The sequence below is a fragment of the Natator depressus genome, chromosome 13 (assembly GCF_965152275.1).
Source record: "Natator depressus isolate rNatDep1 chromosome 13, rNatDep2.hap1, whole genome shotgun sequence".
NCBI lineage: Eukaryota > Metazoa > Chordata > Testudines > Cheloniidae > Natator > Natator depressus.
The window spans coordinates 3562488-3582622 of record NC_134246.1 but is presented as its reverse complement, the minus strand read 5'-3'; the positions used below and the strand labels follow the sequence as shown (position 1 = coordinate 3582622).

The 20135-nt window shown below is 52.9% G+C and overlaps 1 protein-coding gene across 2 annotated transcripts; it reads left to right on the top strand.

Annotated features, from left to right (window-relative positions):
• Nucleotides 1-1783: 1783 nt before the first annotated feature.
• Nucleotides 1784-18900, top strand: LOC141997234 (sodium-dependent lysophosphatidylcholine symporter 1-like). 2 transcript variants are annotated; one of them, XM_074969495.1, is made up of 14 exons: nucleotides 1784-2004; nucleotides 6907-7029; nucleotides 7431-7555; nucleotides 8763-8895; nucleotides 9576-9654; nucleotides 10360-10517; nucleotides 10637-10727; nucleotides 11253-11374; nucleotides 12530-12613; nucleotides 12934-13017; nucleotides 16154-16266; nucleotides 16919-17062; nucleotides 17458-17634; nucleotides 18752-18900. In XM_074969495.1, the coding sequence occupies exons 1-14, from the start codon at nucleotides 1942-1944 to the stop codon at nucleotides 18780-18782; spliced, it is 1527 nt and encodes a 508-aa protein (XP_074825596.1). In that variant the 5' UTR covers nucleotides 1784-1941; the 3' UTR covers nucleotides 18783-18900. The 2 variants fall into 2 exon arrangements, with proteins under 2 accessions (XP_074825596.1, XP_074825594.1); XM_074969493.1 differs by lacking the exon at nucleotides 1784-2004 and having other exon boundaries at nucleotides 6108-7029.
• Nucleotides 18901-20135: the final 1235 nt, after the last annotated feature.

The following is a 20135-nucleotide window of genomic DNA, read 5'->3' as shown; positions in this document are numbered from 1 at the left end:
TTCCTTCCTCCCCGTCCCCAAACGTCTCTGTAATCAATTGAGACCAAAACCCAGGCAAACGGGATCGCTGCAGCCTTTCTCTTGCTGCAGTAAGTTCTCCCTTGAACCCTCACCCTTGAATGTTCACAGAGACAGCCCCATGCTCTGGGTGTCCCTACGCCTCTGACTGCCAGCTGCTGGGATTGGACAACGGGATGGATCACTCATTAATTCCCTCTGAAGCACCTGGCACTGGCCTGTTGGAAGACAGGCTACTGGGCTAGCTGGACCACTGATCTGACCCAGTCTGGCCGTTCTTACGCTCTGTGTGTCAAGAGCTGGTTTGGGCAGCTTCTGGGCCTTAGTGCCGGCATCGTTAGTTGCCCGCAGTCCTGAGAGCTCCCAGTAGCCCAGTGTATGAAGGTGTAATGGCAGAAGGTGGTTGGTGCCATTTCTTAAAATTGCTCACCCTGGCACAGCCCGTCAAGCCTGAGCGGGTTGCAAACACAACCTCCTGTGTCTGCATTACCTCTAGTTCCCTCTGGCCTAGGCTTGATACATGGGGCTGTCTTGCGTACGGCATGAGTGGGGATACAATGAAAGGCCTTAGCAGGACCTAAATGGAGTAATGGAAAAGCTTTCCTCTGCTGCAGGGAAGAGTGTGGAATTAGGCAGGCAGTGATGGACATCGCTGTGCTGCAGGCTTAATAGCACCTGCGCAAACTCCATATTGATCATGTGTGCGGAAAAGGCAGCCTGCTGCACCCAGAAACCCCACAAGAGTCACGGGGGACAAGCACTGAGGGCCAGACCTCCAACGGCTGTTCTGCGCCTCTCCAGCTCGTGCAGGGGTGGGGGAAGGAAGGTTGTGGGTTGCAGGCAGGTGCACAATGATACGTTTGAAAAATCTGGCCCCTCGTGGATTTTTGTTTGGGATTCAGTCTTTCCCTCCCTGCTGCTAGGTACAATAAAGCAGATTGCGTGTAGAAGGATCCGTGTTTCCTTCGGTACGCTGGTGGGAGACGGAGTGGGCTGTACCTGCTTCGGCAGGGTACCCTATGGGTAATGCTTGCGATCCAGGACTTGAGTAAAATGGTGATGAAAAGATGCACTACCGAGTCAGTCACTGCACTGTTGGTCGTGGATCTCAAGATTTTGTAAATGACCCCAAGCTGGAGGGGACGGGAAAGGGCAGATGACCATCCCTCACCTCAACCCATGGGGCACCAGAATGCTTCAAAGGGGCTTGGGGGGTTTCCTGTCCCCCAGGGTGGGCTGAGCTCACCTCCTCGCTCCAGCTGAAGCCCCCGGGGTCCCAGCACCACTCGGAGTTGGCCCAGCCCCCATGACGCCAAGAGTCTGCGTAGGCCAAATGTGAGCTGCTGCAACCCCAGGAGCCAGATCACGACTCCACTCCCACAACTTTGGTCTGGCCGGGGGGCAAACCTGAGCAGTGCCTCACCTGGCCTGGAGAGCCACGTCCAGCCACCCCCGCTGCGCAGGAGCTGCCCCTGTGTGGCGCAGGACCCAATCCCTCCCCGGGCGCAGGACCACCCCAGGGCCCCCAGACTGTTTACTGGGCCCTGACTTTACAAATGAGTCCTGAGCCCCCAGAGGTTGAGAACCGCTGAGCTCCAGCACCCCCAGCCACCCGCGTCTCAGGGCAGCTCCAGGACTGGCTTGGGTCAGTGCAAACCCCCTTTCTCTCCCTACGAAGCGGGCACAGGGCAGCTCGGGACTCAACCAAACGTGTCTCCCCCTGCGCCTCACTAGGCTCCGCCCCGAGGTTTGGTTGGTCAGCTACGGTTCGGCGGCGGTGAGGCCGATCAGCCCCTGGGTCGCGTTACACCCCTGGGGGCCGGTGCGCTTCTCGGGCCTGGTTTCCCCCGCCTGGGAGCTCGGCTCGCAGTAGGGTTGATCCTTGCTCCCTGCGCCGGGAAGGGAGGCCGGGTGTTTGTGAACATGCTCCCAGAGAGCCCGGGGAGTGCGGGAGACCGGCCCGGAGCGAGTTCGAGACACAGCGAGGTAAGAACAGCGGGCTGCGGGTCGGCCCCTCTCTCAGACCGATGCAATCTAGCTGGGGCAGGCAGCCAGGGGGTATTTTTAGGGCTTCGGTAGTTTTTATGACTCGGCCTGAGTTCGGTTGCTGATGGCACTCAAATGACCTGGGTGCACTGAGATGTGGGGACCTTCCGATATCCCGAGACGTGGTGGGGGGGTGTTAATATCTTTTATTGGCTCAACTTCTGTTGGTGAGAGACACGCTTTTGACCTGCCCCCAGCAGCCCTTCTGCAGGGCTGGGAAAGGTGCTCCCAGCAAACTGCAAGGTGGAGCAGGGGGTTTAGCATAAGAAGTTAGCACCTGTTGTAAGGCACCACTCGAGGAAGAGTGACCTGTCAACACCTCTGCAGTCTGCTGGGGGCCCTGAAAAGAGGGGGAGGGAAGCACCAGGGGAAGAGAAGCTTTTACAAAACCGAGATTTTAAAAATGGAGCTGCAGTGGAAACTGTTATTTAAACAACTAAGCATTCCCCTGCAAGGCATGCAAGCCAACCATGGTAGCCGGAAAGTGAAACTGTCTATCAACAAAAGGGAATCCCACTTCACTAGATCTTTGCTGCAAGCTCTGAAAATTGGCCAGCCAGACACATCCATAAATTCCTCTGCACCTAGCTGAATGATGGACTCTCTCATCAGCCTGTCTCCCTTCCCCTAAAATGTTCCCCTGCACCTTGTCCCCGATCTATAAAACCCAGTGGACTCTGGACTTTATTCTGTCCCTGGATCAGCAGTGGTGATGCTATGTGAAATTCGCACTTATGTGTTGTTATCGTGAAGCCTCAGTGGAAAAAGAAGAGCAAAACGGAGTGTTATCTGAACAGATCAGTGATTCACTGGCACTTTCGGGCTAGATTCTGAGCGTGGTTAAGCCAGTGGAAATTTGGTGTTTTTGCAGACGTACGCCAGGGTACATGAGAGGAGAACGAAGCCATTAGTGTCCGTAACTAGATTCATGTCCACAAAGTACCAAAGCAGCTGATTCCAACAGCATGCAGTCAAGGCAGAAGCCCACCTAACAATAGTCCCACCTGGGTACACAGGGGACAAGGACTGAAAATATACTGGCTGGAAAGAGCAGGAATGGAAGTTGCATTAGTGTCTCAGACTCCTAGCAGAGTTGGGCATCTCGCCCACTAAAATGCTGATACAGAAAAGTCCCTCTGGCAGGAACGTGCCCAGATGCTGCACAGGCCACGGATTCAAGCCCAAGGTGCACACATGGCTCTTTGCTTCCTGCTAGGCTGGAGCGTGGCGGGTGGGCTGGGGTCACATACTCAGGCCTGGAAGGAAGAAAGAGGAGAGCCTCACGTCACAGACACCAATTCCTCTGCCTGCTTCAGATTGTGGAGTCCTCGGCCCAAGTGGCAGCTGCAGTGGCAGGGATCATGGTTGGGGTAAAGCTGAGGCTCTGGCAGGGCTGGTTTTACCATGAGGTGAACTGAGGCCGACGCCTCAGGTCCCAGACGGGGGGGGGGGCACTAGGACCCAGAGTGTAGAAGATGGTGTCTGCTGCTGGTGCATCTGTATCCTCTCCGCTTGCTGGAGATGCACAGAGAGGGTGGAGCGCTGGGCTGGAGGGAGGAGGGCACAAGAGACAGAACAGGCAGGCAGGAGAAAAGGGGAGAGGGAATCACAGAAAGCAGCAGGAGCTGCAGGGAGAGAGAGGAGGAGGAGCCTCTTATTTACCCCTCGAGCACCCCCAGGAGCCTGGCCTGTTAACCCCAGCCTCTCCAGGAGCTTTCTGTTTCCTGCTGCTTTGCTGAACCCACTTGAGGAGAACAGGCCGTCAGCTGGAGTAGTAGGAGCCAGTTAGGCCCTTAAGACACTGATGTCTCCCCTCGCTCAGGCCCTGCTACCAGCCTGCTTATTTGTCCCCTTCAATTGAGTGTTGAGAGACACTCTAGCTGGCACAGAACAGCAGCCATGCGTGAAAGAAGAAAACGCCCGTCTGGGGCAGCACTCAGAAAAAGAAAGCAAGCAACGGAAGCTTTTCTATCTAAGCAGGAAGGAGCTCTCCTGAGATACATAGACACAAATGTTCACTGTGAGCCTTCCGGCCCCAGGGAGGATGGGAGTGGTGAGGAGATGCCTGATCTTCCATATAGTCAGAGGGCAGGTGACCTGGCAGCTACTGCAGCATCCGTATCTCCATCTCCAATGGATGTAGCCATGCACAGTCCTGAAGAAAAGTGTAGATCAGAGAAGAGTGTGGTGGAGGCGCAAGAAACAGCTGCTGCTGAGTTTAGTTCCTTAAGTCCAGATGATCCAGGACTGTGAATCCACTTGAGCAGTAGCCTGAGGGACTTCCTTGTACTGCATGGGCCACAGCAAGTGAAAAACTTCATGTTCTCCAAAGACCATGAAAACAGAAGCTTCCATCCAACACATTACTGGGGTGAAATCCTCAATGGTGACAAAGTGGAGAGGCCATGGCTTATGTACTCAGAAACCCAGAATGCTGCATACTGTTTTTATTGCAAACTCTTCCAGTCTAATGTCCCAGCCACATTGGGTTCTACAGGAACAAAGGACTGGAAAAATCTGGCGAGAAGGCAGCAAGTCACCAGAGAGCATTCCACAGGTGGAAAGAGCTTGAGATGAGACTAAGGTTTAAAGGCCACCATAGACGATCAGCATCAAGAGAAGATTGCATCAGCTTCTGTTTACTGGCAAAATGTTCTGAAAAGGCTCACTGCATTGTGAGAATGCTTGCTCCCAAAACTTAGCCCTGCTTGGCACTTCAGATCAGCTGTACGTGCCAAACAATGGAAACTTCCTTAAAATTGTGGAGCTGATGGCTGAGTTTGATGCTGTTCTCCAGGATCATCTAAGAAGAGTCACCACCCAAGAAATGTACACACACCACTACCATGGAAAAACAATTCAAAATGAGATCATACAGTTCCTGGCAACAAAAGTCAAACAGAAGATTGTGGAGATCTGAAGTCAGCAAGATCTTACTCTGTTATTCTGGACTGCACACCTGACGTCAGCCATATGGAAGAAATGACTTTAATGCTGCATTTTGTAACAACAGAACCTAGTGAAAATGTCCCGGCAATGGTGACTGTCCGAGAGCATTTTCTAGAATTTATTGACATTGATGATACTACAGGAGCTGGTATGACAAATGTGCTTCTTAAAAAGCTGGAAGAGACGGGAATTGCAATGGCTGACATGAGAGGTCAGGGCTACGATAATGGTGCCAACATGAGAGGACAGAACAGAGGAGTGCCAGAGTTAAACCCTTGAGTTTTTTTTGTCCCATCCAGTTCTCATTCATTGAACTTGGTGGTCAGTGATGCAGCGTCAGCTTCCAGTGAAGCTGCTGAATTTTTTAATCTAATTCAAAGCATCTCTGGATTTTTCTCTGCATCAACTCATCGATGGCAAATTTTGAAGCAACATCTGGGAACATCCTCTCTGACACTGAGACCACTGAGTGCCACATGATGGGAAAGTCAAGTGGAGGCGATAAAGCCTATCAAACACCAAATTGGGAAGATAGATGATGCCACAGTTGCCATTATGGAGAATAATGCTGTGACAGGAACTGTTCATGGGAGAACAGTGGCAGAGGGAAATGGAATCACCAGAAACTTCAAATTTCTGTGTGGCTTAGTGTTGTGGCCTGACATACGGTTTGAAATAAATGTTGTAAGCAAGAGACTCCAAGGTGTTGACCTTGATATATCTGGAGCAATGGAACAACTGGACCAAGCGAAGTCAGACCTCCGGTCTTACCAGTCAGATGGGGGATTTCAAAACGTTCTGAAGCGTGCACAGAAGTCGGCAGAGGAACTTCACACTGAAGCGATTTTCCACCCATTCAAGAATACAAGTGTCATCGAAGAAGAAGAAATTTTGATTACGAGGCATGGGATAATCCCATAAGAGACCCCAAACAACAATTCAAAGTTGAATTCTTTAACCAGGTGCTAGATTGTGCAATCCAGTCAGTTGAAGAACATTTCATGCAGCTCAAGGAACACAGCAGTATATTTGGGATGTTGTATGATATTCCAAAACTCCTCACAATACCTGAAGAAGGCCTACACCAGCAATGCAGGGCACTAGAGACAGTGTTGACACATGATGACATGCGCAATATTGATGCGATTGATTTAGGTGATGAACTGAAAGCCCTTTCAAGTTACATTTCAGCAGGATCAACTCCAAAGGCTGTTCTGGAATATATGTGCACAAATAAGATGGCCACCCTCTTTCCAAATGCTTTTGTTGCTCTGTGCATACTTCTAACACTTCCTGTAACAGTTGCCAGTGGAGAACGCAGCTTCTCCAAGCTGAAGTTAATAAAAACACATCTACGCTCCACAATGACCCAGGAGAGGCTGGTCGGCCTTGCAACCATCTCAACAGAGCATGAGCTAGCCCAGACTGTGGACCTTCAGGAAGCAGTTCAAATCTTTGCAAGCAAGAAGCCACGGAAAGCACCACTTTGATTATTCAAACAGATACAAATGCCAGTGTTTACTACGCAGACAAGAAACGTTACATTTGCTGTTCAGGCGTTTGAAAGTGAAGTGTTCCTTAAAATTTTTGAACAAGGCATTTGAAGTGGTTAGTTCTCCTTTATTGGGGTAGGCAGCAGAGCAGTACCATGAGAGGAGTAGAACAGGAAGAAGGCAGAATTGAGACCTTTCAAAGTTTTGGCCCAAGCGAGGGGGCATGGGGGCATCATTTGAGCTCCCCACCTCAGGTGTCAAAATGTTGTGGGCCGGCTCTGGGCAGGGTTGGGAGGATATCCAGGGATGGGAAGAGCAAAGGCAGAGAGAAGCGTCGCTAACATCTTGGGCGCATGTGTCAGTTTGCAGTGAGCGGGGCTCATTTGTGTCTTGGTTCCAGACGCAGCCGGCACCACTGCCTTTCTACAGGAAGCTCTGTTACGCCATAGGGGGTGCTCCATACCAGATGACAGGAAATGCCCTCGGGTTCTTCCTCCAGATCTTCCTACTGGACGTTGTGCAAGTGAGCAGCCGCTTTCTCGCTGGATGGTGGGGCTCGGAAGCAGAGAGGCTCTGTACAGGAGTGTGTATGTGTGGGGCAGTCTAGGTGAAAGTGGGTCTTGCAGCTTATTCTTGAGACGACCTTGATAGTGCCGGATGGTGTTCTTGGAAAGACCTTGATGGTGCCCCACAGCGTCAAGTGCTACAATTTCATCAGGAGCCTTAGATCCAAAGAGCTGCAGGAGGAGGAGGTGTGTGTGTGGGGGGGAGGTTTCCATGTCATTCCAGTTCCCAGAATGATAGCCTGGAATTCTGCCCAGAGCTGGCTGCTCCAGGGCCGAGTCATTCTGACTCTTTCCGCCTTGGGCTGGGATCTTGTTCGCTTTCATGCTGTGGCCTGATCCAACTGTTTGTCTCTCTCAGTTGGAACCGTTCCATTCCTCTCTGATCCTTTTCCTTGGGCGAGCCTGGGATGCAGTTACAGACCCCACTGTCGGCTTCCTGGTCAGCAAGAGCCCCAGAAGGAAGCTTGGCAAGCTGATCCCCTGGTGAGCATTGGGGGCTGAGGCTGAGCGGGCGTTGATTTGGCTTTGGAGGTCAGGCGCAGCCTCTTTGGGGACTGGGACCAAAAGCCTCTGGCTGTGCGCTTACAATGGGCAGTTTGAAAAGGGGGAGCACTAACAAGAATCAGTCACCTTGTAACAATTGCAGTTCCTGCAAGATTCACTAAATATTCAAAGTGACTGGAGGGTTGATACCCAGTGGCTCTCACCTGTGTTACATGGAGCCCTCCGGACAATCCGCTAAGCTGTGGGTAGGGGAGAAGCTCTCCCATGAAGTGAGCAGCACAATACACATGTAGCAGATCGCTGCTCTAATATTTAACCCCCAAGCCTGCAGTTGGGTCCATGTGGCTGGACCCTGTCCCCCTGGATCCCACTGCTGGATCAGGGCCTTGAATATTCGAGCAGGGGCTGAGATAAGTGGATCTGGGACCAGCACAGTTCTGCTGCTGCCCATCTGTTTTTTTCCTTGCATTGAGCAAAACTACCCTCCCCTGCTCACCCTGATCCTGGAGAGGGGTGCCAACTTTCTAATTGCACAAAACCGAATACCCCTGCCCTGTCCCCACTCGCTCCATCCCCCCTTCATCTGTTGCTTGCTCTCCCCCACCCTCACTCACTTTCACCGGGCTGGGACAGGGGGTTGTGGTGCGGGGAGGGCTCCAGCTGGGGGTGCAGGCTCCAGGCTGGGGCAGGGTGTTGGGGTGAGGACCCCGGATGGCCCCTAGGTGCATGGGCAGCCAGGGAGGCTTGATGCACTGCCCTAGTGTCTGGAGGTGCCACCCCTGCAACTCCCATTGGCTGAGAACCATGACCAATAGGAGCTGCGGAGCTGGCACTAGGGGCAGGGGCAGTGTGTGGAGCCTCCCTGGCCGCCCATGCGCCATGGGGCCACAAGGTGGCTGCTTCTGGGAGCCATGCAGAGCCAGGGCAGGCAGGGAGCCTGCCTTAGCCCCGCTGCGCCACCAACTGGACTTTTAACTGCCCGGTCGGTGGTGCCGACCAGAGCGGCCAGGGTCCCTTTTCTACTGGGCGTTCTGGTTGAAAAACAGACGCCTGGCGACCCTAATCCTGCAGGGGATGAGCTGTGGCATGGCGAGCAGGAAAGGAGGCCAGTGCATGAGGCAGTAATAAACCTGACTCTCACTTTGCTTCGGTGCTTGTGTCGAATCATCTCCGCTTGCCCCTGCAGGATTGTCTGCTCCACGCCATTCGGGGTGGTCTTCTACTGCATGGTCTGGTCCACCCCCTCCGACGCCATGCCGGTCTCCCTCAAGTTCCTTTGGTACCTGGCCATGTACTGCTTCTTCCAGACGAGCATGAGTGTAAGGACTGCAACATCTGTGGCTAAGTGTTTTAGGAGCTGTCTTCACCTTGCTGCCGAGAACAGGCTAGGCAGGCCGTGGGTCCCGTTCTAAGCTGGACCTTCCTGCTTCTAAATGCAAACGTCCCCTACCTGGAACTGAAACAAGGCCGGATGTGTTTGTTTCCCATGTCACGGATGAGGGATGCCATTCTGAAGCACGCCGTGTGTGCGCGAGGTCATTCCAGTGGGGGTGGGGTGACACGTTCACGTTCTGTGGGGTGGTTGCCAGGTCACACGAGCAGGGGCTGGGTCACCCAGGAACGCCAGGGGCCTGCCGCTGCCTGCAAGCACCAGAATCTCTGGTATGCTGGGGGTGCCTGAGTGGCCCCTCTAGAAGAGGAACACAATCTGTAGGGGAGCGCACAGCTGCTCTGGCTCCAGACTTTCCCAGCAGGGGGCGCTGTAGGGCACAGTATCTGGTTGGTTATATAGTGACGTCATGAAACAGGGCAGTAGTTTTCGTTTTCATGGCTGCTCTCTGTGGTGGCAGCTCCTCCAAGGGGCTCACCTCACCAGAGGTGTTCCCAGGAGGGGAGGGCGGTGTCTGCCCCCAGAGGGTGGGATGTGAGAGACAAGGGATCCCAATATCAGAGGAGAAGCGGCTGAGTTGTTTGGTATCTGAGCTGTTTTTCTCCCCAGTGCTATCATGTGCCGTATTCCTCCCTGACCATGTTCCTGGGAGGGAATCCGCGAGACCGGGACTCGGCCACCGCCTACAGTAAGTGTCTCTGTCTGGATGCAGGGTTTCCTTCACGGTCTCAGGCCTGTGTGAGTTCTCTCCAGTGCCTCACTCCATGCCAGAGGGGGTGTTCTCTCTGAATCTGGGTTTGTAATAGGGTCATACCGGACGTGAATTTGCCCTGATACATTATAAAATATCAAAAAAACTCCCATACTTGGGATCCACATATTATTGCAGCTAAACAATAACTGGGCTGCAGCGTTAACCAGGGACACTCTGACGGCTTGGATCTCAATCTCAGGGCACGTGGCATCCCTAGAAGTTCTTCTTTTGTTAAATCAGCCCATCCACAGTGCAGGCGATATCACACGGCACGGAGTATGGTTATACTGAACTCACACAGACCTTGGGCTGGTTGCTGTAAAGACTCTCTGTGTAGAAGCATTTATTAGACAAACAACTCCCATGGGGAACCAGGACTAGACTCTGGCCCCTCAGTTCCAAAAATTTAGGCCTCTACCACTGGAGTGAAGGGGGAAATTTTAGAGCAGGCAGAAATAGTAGATCTCTTATCCGCTTTGTGAGCGGCCACCAGAGGGGAGTCTCACCCTTTCAGGCACACAAAGCCAATACGTTACTTTGCAAGGCACATGCTGGCCGCCCTTTCCCTAGGGGATCTGCTCTGAGGCTCAGGCCACAAGACTGTCTGACCCCTCTCCCATTTGTCCTGGCTCTTGGCAGGAATGGGGGTGGAGGTGTTCAGCACGCTGGTCGGCTCGGGTATCCAGGGGCAGATAGTCGGCAGGTACCACGCCAGCATGATGAAAAGCTGCAGCATGCCCAATGGGACTCTGTACAACAGCACCCCCCCGGGGCTCACTGACACCTTGGAGAACACGGTAAGCACCTGGCGGTCTGCTCCCTGCCCCTCTGCAGAGCTCTGGGTGGGAGAGCGCTGTATGCGCTCCCTGCAACTAGTGCCTAGGTTGTGACAGCTGCATCGGCTCTTGTCTTCCAGCGCAGGGCATACGTGATCGCCTCCGTGGTCCTGGGCTCGCTCTACTGCATGGCCTGCCTGATTCTCGTCCTCGGAGTGAAGGAGCAGCCCGGTTAGGTCACTTCTCTGGATCCTCTTGCGATGGTTTGGAGGGTGCCCTGTGGCCGTGGCTCTGGGGGATGGGTGCAAGTCCAGCGGGGGAGGGAGCTGGGAATCTGCTGGCTGGGCGGGCTGTCGGGAGACACGGTGCCTGGCCTGTGGGTGCGAAGGAGGCGCGTCGAGGGACATGGTGCATGCTTCAGTCTCAAGACTTTCGCCAGCCTGTGACGTGGGAGTTGGTGGCTTGTTGCTTTCCAGCCTCCTGCACCATCCAGTTCACGTCAGCTCTGAGGAGGCTGCTCCCCTCGGCTGGGAGGGCAGAAAGAAAAATGGAGCCTCGGTAGGGCAAGGCCGGTCAGAGCCCCAGTCAGGCTGGGAGGCTGGGCCAAGCATGGCGAAGGCCTCATCAGTCGCTAGGCGCGAGGCGGCCTGGGGTAGTGTTCGCGGCTCTCGGCTTCAACGCGTACAGTAATCACCATCGTCCCTGGGGCGTAGGGCTGGGGGTGACTCTGCTGCACTTCCGTTCTCATCCCTGCAGGGCCCCTCAGTCCCTTGGGAAAGACCCAGCTGCCCTTCTTTCACAGCCTGCGAATAATCCTGGGACACCAGCCCTATGTCCAGCTGATCTGTGGCTTCCTCTTCATGTCCCTGGCCTTCCAGGTACCATCACACCCACGGCTGGCATGGAGAGAGGGGTGACTGCAGCGTGGGCAGTGGCTGGGCTCTTCCAGAAAGTCCTGGGGCAAAAGTATCTGAACAATGAGGAGAAGCAGGTCCCCGAGGTGTAGAGGGATGGCGGGGAGCGGCGGCTTGAAACACACAAGCTGTGTGGGAGAAGAGGCAAGGAGGGACCTGCACAGACTCCAGGGGCTTTCTCCACCAGGCTGTGCCCAGCCCATGTTTAGGAGCCCACCAGACCGAGCCCCTGGTTCTACCTTTCCCATCCATGCCCACCAATACAATCCCCCGTCATGCCATGCTAATAAAAGTGAGATTGTGCCAGCTGAGTGCAGCAGCCCCTGCTGTGGGACTGTTGTGATAAGACCACCGAGGGGGTCAGTAGGCCAGGAGAGATCCTGTGCAGAGCCTTTAACTCTAGGGTGCAGGTTCAAATCCATCTCAGGTCTGCAGTGATTGGAAGTTGTTCCTGCTGTACAGTGTTAGGTGGCCTCTTGATCATCATGAGTCCCGTGTTCTCAGTCAGATTCCCCAGGGATGAGTGTCGGTTTCCCAGAAACCACCTCACCTACCTCTAACCGGCAGCCTCGGCAGAGAGACCAAGGAGTGAATGGGCAAAGAGAATGAACGCCCCCTTATTGTGAGGGGGGGTCTACCCAGGGCACATTGGCAGGTGGTATGGGGGCGTTTGCCCCATTGATGCCCATGATGTGCCTGCTCCATGAGCAAAGAGAGAATTTGTGTTTCCAGGGTGGCTGATCAGACTCTTTTCACCAGCACTGAACTCACAGGCGCTTTTATGGCTTTAAAATTGAAATAAAATGAAACAGCCCCCGAGAGGCAGGTGGGAGATGGAGGCCTGGTGATACAAAGTGCGGGCGTGGGAAGCCAGCTAGTGACTCACTGGCTGAGTGCCGCATTAGACAGGTGGGTTCTGTGGTCCCTGGAAAAATGGATGCGGAGTCAGGAGCGTGTGTGTGAGAGATTGGGGGGCGGATGGAATAGGCATCTCCAGCCAGATGGTGAGGAGCAGCAAAGATCCATCTGACCTCCTAGCTTGCTGCACTGCAGGCTCCTTCGGGGCTGGACAGCGGGCCCAGGAGCTAAGCGCTGAGCGTCTGTATGTTCCCTTCCCAGATCGCTCAGGGGATCTTTGCCTTTTTCTGCACACACGCTGCTGGGCTGGCTGGGAGGTTCCAGCACTTGGTGCTCATCATGCTGGTACGTCTACACAGTGGAACCGGTCTCCCCTCACAGCCCCCCTCTCCAAAGCCAATGGTGCCCCCAGAATGTACTCACAGGAGGGGTCAACCCCCCACCTATCCAGGGCCCCTCCCTGCTCTTTCACCTAGCATGACAGAAGTTGACACAGTGTGGGCAGCACAGGGAGAGGGGATAATGGTGCCCAAGGCTGGTCTGATGGATTTCAGTATCTTTGCTGCCCATGTCCCCCATGCCATAACATGGATGTCTCCGGGGGAATGCTCCGAGGGTCCTGGAAGGCCTTGCTGAGTCTCTCCCTGTGGCTCTGTCTCCCCCAGGTCATGGCTTTCCTCTCCATTCCCTTCTGGCAGTGGTTTCTGGTGCATTTTGGGAAAAAACCAGCTGTGTTCGTGGGCCTACCAGTGAGTGTCCGTTCTCCTCTGGCTTTAAATAGATATTTAAACTGAAATTCCTACAGCACTTCTGCCCTGCACCCTGCACCGCCTCCTTCTGGAAGAGGCTGGGACTGGGAACCCCCGCCCCCGGTCAGCCCTCCTACCCTGCTCCCTACAACTCCTGCTGCTGGGAGAGGCTGGGACTGGAGTTACCGAAAGCCCCGCCCCACCGGTGCTATACCTGTACCAGTCCTTGCGGTGACTCCTGCTGCATGTGGCCCCCACCGGAGCAGCGATGAGCACATCCCTAGGCAGTTTCCTGCCCCATTCCCTAGAGAGTGTCCCTGAACAGAGCTGGCTTTGGCGCCTCTGTGAGCCCCTCCTCTGTAGCACCCCCCCCCCCCGCTGTGGAACACGTGCCCGTGGGGAAGGCGGTGCAGACACGAACGGAAACTGACCCCGCACCCTTACACGACACTTCCCAGCAAACACACCAGTGCAGCCACTTCCAGACCACAGAGGGCTCGCTGACAGCTGGTGTTAGGGGGCTTATTCCTTCAGCCACTTACTTCCCTGGTCCTTCTCGTATGAACAGAGAGCAACAATACCCGAAGTCCAAAGGTGCAAACAGTGTTTATTGGGGTGAACTTCCAACAAGCATAATTCCAGTTTCCTTCCTTAGTGTCCCCCTTCCCAGGTCTGACACCACAGAGCCTTACCTGTGGCCCTGTTCCCATTCCTGCCCTTAGCAAAACATGATTCCAGTTTCCCCACCTCCATTCCCTCTTCCCATTTCCTCCCTTACCCACTCACTTCCGGATTGACTGCAGACTATAGTAAAACTTGAGTTCTGCTTAGCTATACTGTAACCAGTCATTTTACTGAAATTTAACTAACCAATCCTAACATATTGTAACATGATTATTTAACCAATTATATCCCACCACCTTAATTAGTTTACACCCAGTAAAATTAATTATACAGCAGACAGAAACAATCACAGAACCAGACAGAGATTATACAGACAAACAATGGGGAAATGGGGACTACAGTGATAGAACAACACAGAAATGAGGATTTCACATCCCTGCTATTGATAAGTGAGTTCTTGCCAGACAGGATGCTATCAAACTAAGTTTCCTTTTACATCTTCTTGGCACTTCCCTTTCTCTGGAGGCGATAGGCATCATCAGGACAGGATTGTATTCCTAACAGCCCAATAGCACCTTCATTCAATGTGACTAGTTTGGGATGTGAGGAGGTGACCGGTCGCTTCCCAGCTTATGGCTGCCTCTGCTGCTTAGCCAAAGGCCTTAGCCTAAGAACAGGGCCCCAGACTGTCGCAGTGAGAGAAGGGCCTTACACCGGCAGACAGTGATTTTGATTCTTTCTTTTATACCTCTATAACTAGCCAAGTGATAAGAATACACCTAAATTCTTAGAGTACAGGCCTTTACAGACAGGCCTGAATAGCTATACCCTAACAGCTGGCACCACCACCGCCCCCCGAGGGCTGGCTGAAGATGTGTCACTGGGCTGAAACGCCCCCTGTGCTAATCAGACAGGCGCAGCTCGGGGCAGGGAGGGCAGAGAACGTGCAGGATGTAGATGCGCAGTGTGCTCTGCTGCGATCTCTGCCACGCACGCTCAGCATGGTGCCAACTGGCTGCTTTGTGTCATGCCGATCGGCCACGGCCTGGGCAGTGACCAGTATAGAGACTGCAGCATATGCAGCCAATTCCTTTCCCCTCCCCCATACTGCCCTGGAGTCTCACACGACTGTTTGTTGGGTGTCCTTAATACCCAGGGAGAATAAGAAGCATTGATTAATGCTTTGCATTCCCCTAGAGCAGTGGTGGGCAACCTGCGGCCCGCGGGCCAATCCGCTGGTGGGCCGCGAGACAGTTTGTTTACACCGACCATCTGCAGGTACGGCCGCCCACAGCTCCCATAGGCCAGGAATGGTGAACCACGGCCACAGGGAGCTGCGGGCGGCCATGCCTGCAGGCGGTCAATGTAAACAAACTGTCTCATGGCCCGCCAGCGGATTACCTCCTTGGGCCACGTGCAGCCCACTGGCCGCAGGTTGCCCACCACTGCCCTAGAGCCTTCCACCCCTCAGGTTAATTAACTTGGCCTCCTGATAGCCCATGCAATGGGGACAGATAAGGCACAGGGAGGTTAAGGAATGGACGCGGGGCTGTCCAGGGAGTTTTCCCAGTGATGTCAGGGTTTACTGATGACATCCCAAGGGTCTGTGATCACGCCTGCGGTCAGCGTCAATGGGAGCTGGGGTGCTCAGCACCATGGACAGTCCCTTAGGGCTGTATACACTGTGCTGAGCCCTGCTCAAAACCTGGCTCCCATTGTGGGTGCTCACCACTAGGGGCCACGTTTACAAAGGGATTCAGGTACCTGAAGATGCAGATAGGCACCTAATGAGATTTTATAAAAGCACGTAGGCAGGTTATGTGCCTAACCCCCATTGACAGTCATGGCTGTCAGGTGCCTAACTCCCACTGACAGCCATGGGAGTCAGGTGCCCAACCTGCTTAGGTGCTTTTGTAAAATCCCACTGGGGTGCCTATCTGCATCTTTAGTCACCTAAATCCTTTTGTAAATCTGGATCTAGGTGACTCGCCCAAGGTCACATAGTAAGAATGGCAGAACAAGAACCCAGGAATCCAGACTCCCAGTTCAACCACTGCACCACACTCCCTTCTACACTGGAATCGTATTTGAGTTCTGCTCCTGTGGGGGTTCCTATGGCACTCAGGATTTCTAGTAATTAATGCAGCATTATGTTATCATCTGTCGAGCTCCGTCCATGCTCTCAGGGCTGCACAGAACACAGGAAGGAGAGATGCAGTCTCTGCCTCAAGGAGCTTCCATTGAGAATTAGACCACAGAGGGGGCACTGAAATATCAGAAATAGTCTAATGTCCAAGCAATGATGCAGAGTTGCTACTGAACTTGCATGTCTCTATGATGCAGGAAGCTCTGATGGGAGAAGTGAGGTTTAGTCCATGGTAGGTATTTGTGAGCAGAGGAGGGGTTTGCGTGGAGAGAGCGGGGAGCATGGTCTTGGGGTCCTGGGGAGTGAGGGCCACAAGCATGCAGAAGAAAAGGAGCATAAGCCCCTCTCTCTCTCTCTCTGCTGTAGTTAATTATCCCTGCCCTCATCGTTATCACCCTAGTGAGCCACAACTTCCTGGTCTTTGTCTTCATGGTGGTATTAGCGGGATGCAGCCTGGCTGTCCTCTACTTGTTACCCTGGTGAGTGGAGCGGTTCTCCAAGCCACGGCTGGGGCTGCTCATTCCTGGACTGTTAAAAGGCTAGGTCACTAGGAGGAACAAACTGAATGGGGGGGGAGGAGAGTTTGTTGGGAAGCACGGTTGATAAAGGCCTAGATGTGGGTGCATTCATCTGCGTGACCAAATAAGAGAGCAAAGGGGGATGGGCACCTTTGTCATGGCTGTGAGTGGCATTAGACAGGGAGGTTTGTGTGTCACTGAGCGATTGTACAGCATGGGCATTGCATCAGTCTGCGAACAATGTAAACTCCGAGTTAGCTGCAAGCATGTGGCCCTGCTTTCATTATGCAAAACACTTAACTTCTGTCTTGTACTGCCTCCTGCAAAATAGCATCGAAGGCCCAATGTCCAGACTCGTGCTAATATGTGCATACATTTGCACACCTAATTTGCACATGCAAGTGGAGCAATTGGTCAGCTTAGGCACATAAGTGCACATGCAGTCTTGAAAACCTGGGTCCTACTGTGTTTTTTCCCCAAACCACAGTCCAAAGCTTTGGCCAGTGCTGGAGGGCTGCAGTGTCAGAAGCCCAGCAATGCCTAACGGGAGAGAACCAGGGCAGGCAGTAGTGTTGGGTTTGACTAGCACCTTTACCAGGCTGTTCATCCCCAGGTCCATGCTACCGGACGCAGTGGATGATTTCAGGCTGAAGAATCCGAACTGTCTAAACCTGGAAGCTTTTTTCTACTCGTTCTATGTTTTCTTCAACAAGTTTGCAGGAGGACTCTCCTTGGGGATATCAACAATGAGCCTACAGTAGGCCTCAAACTCTACTTTCTGTTTATCACTGGGTTCATGGTTACCCTGTGGGAGAGGCTGGAACAGGAACAGCTGGGAGCTCCCAATGGTCAGTGTTCTATACCATTCCCCACAGCCCCTCCTGCTGGAGGTGGCTGGAACCAGACTAGCTGGGAGTGTCCCATGGCCAGCTCTACCGTGCCATTCCCTACAGCACTTCCTGCTCAGCAAACCTGTGAGTGAAGTCGCTGTTTGCTCCTTTCCAATTCTCTGCCATGACTTGCTGGGACTGTGGTGTGTGTAAGCTTTTCCATTGCCAGCACTCTGCCCAGGGGCTCTGGTTTCTAGGGGAAACAAAGGCCAGTGTTTCCATGGCAGAAAGCTGGTGCTTTTTTCATTGTGCTTCTCTTCAGTTTTGCAGGTTACAGAGCCAGTGACTGCACACACAACCCCTCTGTCATCCTCACGCTGCGGATACTCATGGCCCCTGTGCCAATAACCCTGCTGCTCATTGCCATGGCCATATTCTGCTTCTACCCCATCGACGAGGAGAGGAGAAAACAGATGAGGGTGGAGATGGAGGCAGCTGGGTAAGTGCAGTGCCCTCTGAGGAGCGTTTACGTGTTCTACAGTTCTTTGGTTCAAGCCTCCACACTAGAACTGCCTAATACACCTAGCACAGGTCTCCGTCATGACTTGGAGGGATTCCCCAGCATGAGTATATTATAGCCACTTTGCAGTGGAATTCAACTCAGATCTCAATCCACACTCAATGGCAACCAGCCAGCAAATTCTTCTACACCTTTTCCTAGTTAGGAGAGGCTGGGACTGGAAGAGCTGGGAGGCCCCCTATAGTCTCCACTCCCTGTAGAGATTCCTGCCTTGGAGCCGGGATTACTGTCTTTATTAAGGCCAGGTCGACACTACCGATTACTTAGGTATAATTTACATTGCTCATGGGGTGTGAATAAGCCACCCCCCGAACGACATTAGTTACTCTGACCTAAGTGCTGGTGTGGACAGGACTATATCAGTGGGAGAGCTTCTCCTACTGACAGAACTACCGCCTCACCTGGAGGCAGATTTATTATGACCACGGGAGAGCTCTCTCCTGTCAGCACAGAGCATCTTCACCAGACACACCACAGTGGTGCAGCTGTGCCGATGTAGTGCTTCTAGCGTAGACTAGCCCTTAGACTTTTATTGAGCACACTGGGGTTTTTAAAGTTCTTTATACAATGCAATTCCACCAGTTCCAGGGGTCTGCTGCAGGGCGCCAGCTTGGGGCCTCCTAATGCTTCAGAAGAAGGCTGAATTGGGAAGCTTCAGGAGGTATAACGTGGCTGGCCAGCAGTGACTGCTCCATCAGATGTCTCCTCCCCACCCTGTACATTGAGATGGGGATGACTAGAACAACCCCCCCCCCATTTGCTAGCAGGCAGTGCTACCTCAGGAACAACTGGAGATATGGGTCCTGAAATGTGTCTCTGAGCCAGAGTGATTGTCCCCCCGCTCCCTTTGGTCCCCATGCCTAGATATCTGGGGAGAAAAGGAGAATTTGCCAGGAAATAAACCCCCATTTATAGCCAGGGCACTCCATGTTGATGCAATGGGACTGGGTCTGGGACCAAGCACCGCATCCTCCCTCTCTCTTTTTAATGTGGATTTTAAGTTGGATTTCATATTCATTTCTGTTCTTTTTAACAGTCATTGGGTAAAGAATGAAAACCCAGGATAAACTAAACCTTGCGCCAATCTCGGGAAATTCACTTGGAAAGAATCCAGTATTGCTACATATCCGTGAGGATGCATCAGTGTAATTTAAAGGCTCAGCTGCCTGTTGTTGCCGATTTTCCCCATCACAAAGGACACAGCTCTGCGAGACCAGTCCTGCAGTGCTTCTGCAGGGAGGTCGGCAGAGTTGGTGGGACCCCACAGCACTGCATTCTGCATGGCTTAGCTTTTGCTTTTCTGGCTGCTCTGGGACTCTCAAAACAGGACCAAAGGGTGGGGGAGATAGTTTCTCTTTGGAAGATCACGATCATTAGTACTGAGAGCTAAGTTTTGGGGGAAATACAGTATTTTTAGGAAGGGTATTGTATGCATAATATATTTCTAGGTCATCAGACTGGCAAGATGAAGTCTCCTAGACTGTACTAACCCACCCATCTCATTAGGAACAAAGGAATTGTCACACCAGAACAGACAGGTGGTCCAGCTCATCCAGGATCCTACCTCTGATAGCGGAATGGTCAATGCTGGCTGCTTCAGAGGAAGGTGTCAAACATCTCCCTAATGATCCTGACTGAGTAATACTGTACCTGTGAGGAGATGGGGGAGGATGGGTCCTTTTGACCCCATGTGGTGATCAGTTCCTGCCTTGCAGCTCGAAGATTTACTTCTGTCAGGTTCCTAGGTAAAAGTAGGTAGGACTAGTGGCAAGAGCTTGGAATCCCAGAACTGAAGCCAGGGATCAGAGCCAGTACCAGAATCAAGCCGAGGGTCTAGCCAGAGTCAGAAATCAGTCCAGGGTCAATACCAGGTATCAGGGTCTGTGTTGGGTTTCCAGGGGTTGATTAGGAGTCAGAATCCGAGTCAGAGCAAGGTCAGTGCCAGGAGTTCAGAAGTACGGTAGCTAGCTAGGAATCCACGTTGTTGCCTGGACACTTCCTGGTATACCCCATGGGCGTCTCTATGGTCAAAGAGCCAATCAGGGATCGCAAAAAGAAAAGGAGTACTTGTGGCACCTTAGAGACTAACAAATTTATTTGAGCATAAAGCTTATAAAGCTTATATTTGAGCATAAAGCTTATGCTCAAATAAATTTGTTAGTCTCTAAGGTGCCACAAGTCCTCCTTTTCTTTTTGCGAATACAGACTAACACGGCTGCTACTCTGGAACCAATCAGGGATCGCTAGACCACTGTCAGTCAGGTCATCTGAGGTGGAATTTCCTCTGCAGGTTGTAGGTCACAGAGAGTGGCCCAGGAGACAGTGTAAGGATGGTGGTTACCTTGTAGCCCAGCAGGCCTGGGATTACAACCTCCCCCATGCAGAGCAGCTGACTCACTGTTCTCCAACCAGAACACCAA

Excerpts from the sequence above, each read along its gene's own strand:
- LOC141997234 (XM_074969493.1), top strand. The coding sequence starts at position 6,730 with ATGGGGGCATCATTTGAGCTCCCCACCTCAGGTGTCAAAATGTTGTGG. Across the intron at positions 7,030-7,430 it reads TCCTACTGGACGTTGTGCAA|TTGGAACCGTTCCATTCCTC; the intron begins GTGAGCAGCCGC and ends TGTCTCTCTCAG. Across the intron at positions 17,635-18,751 it reads GTGGAGATGGAGGCAGCTGG|TCATTGGGTAAAGAATGAAA; the intron begins GTAAGTGCAGTG and ends TCTTTTTAACAG.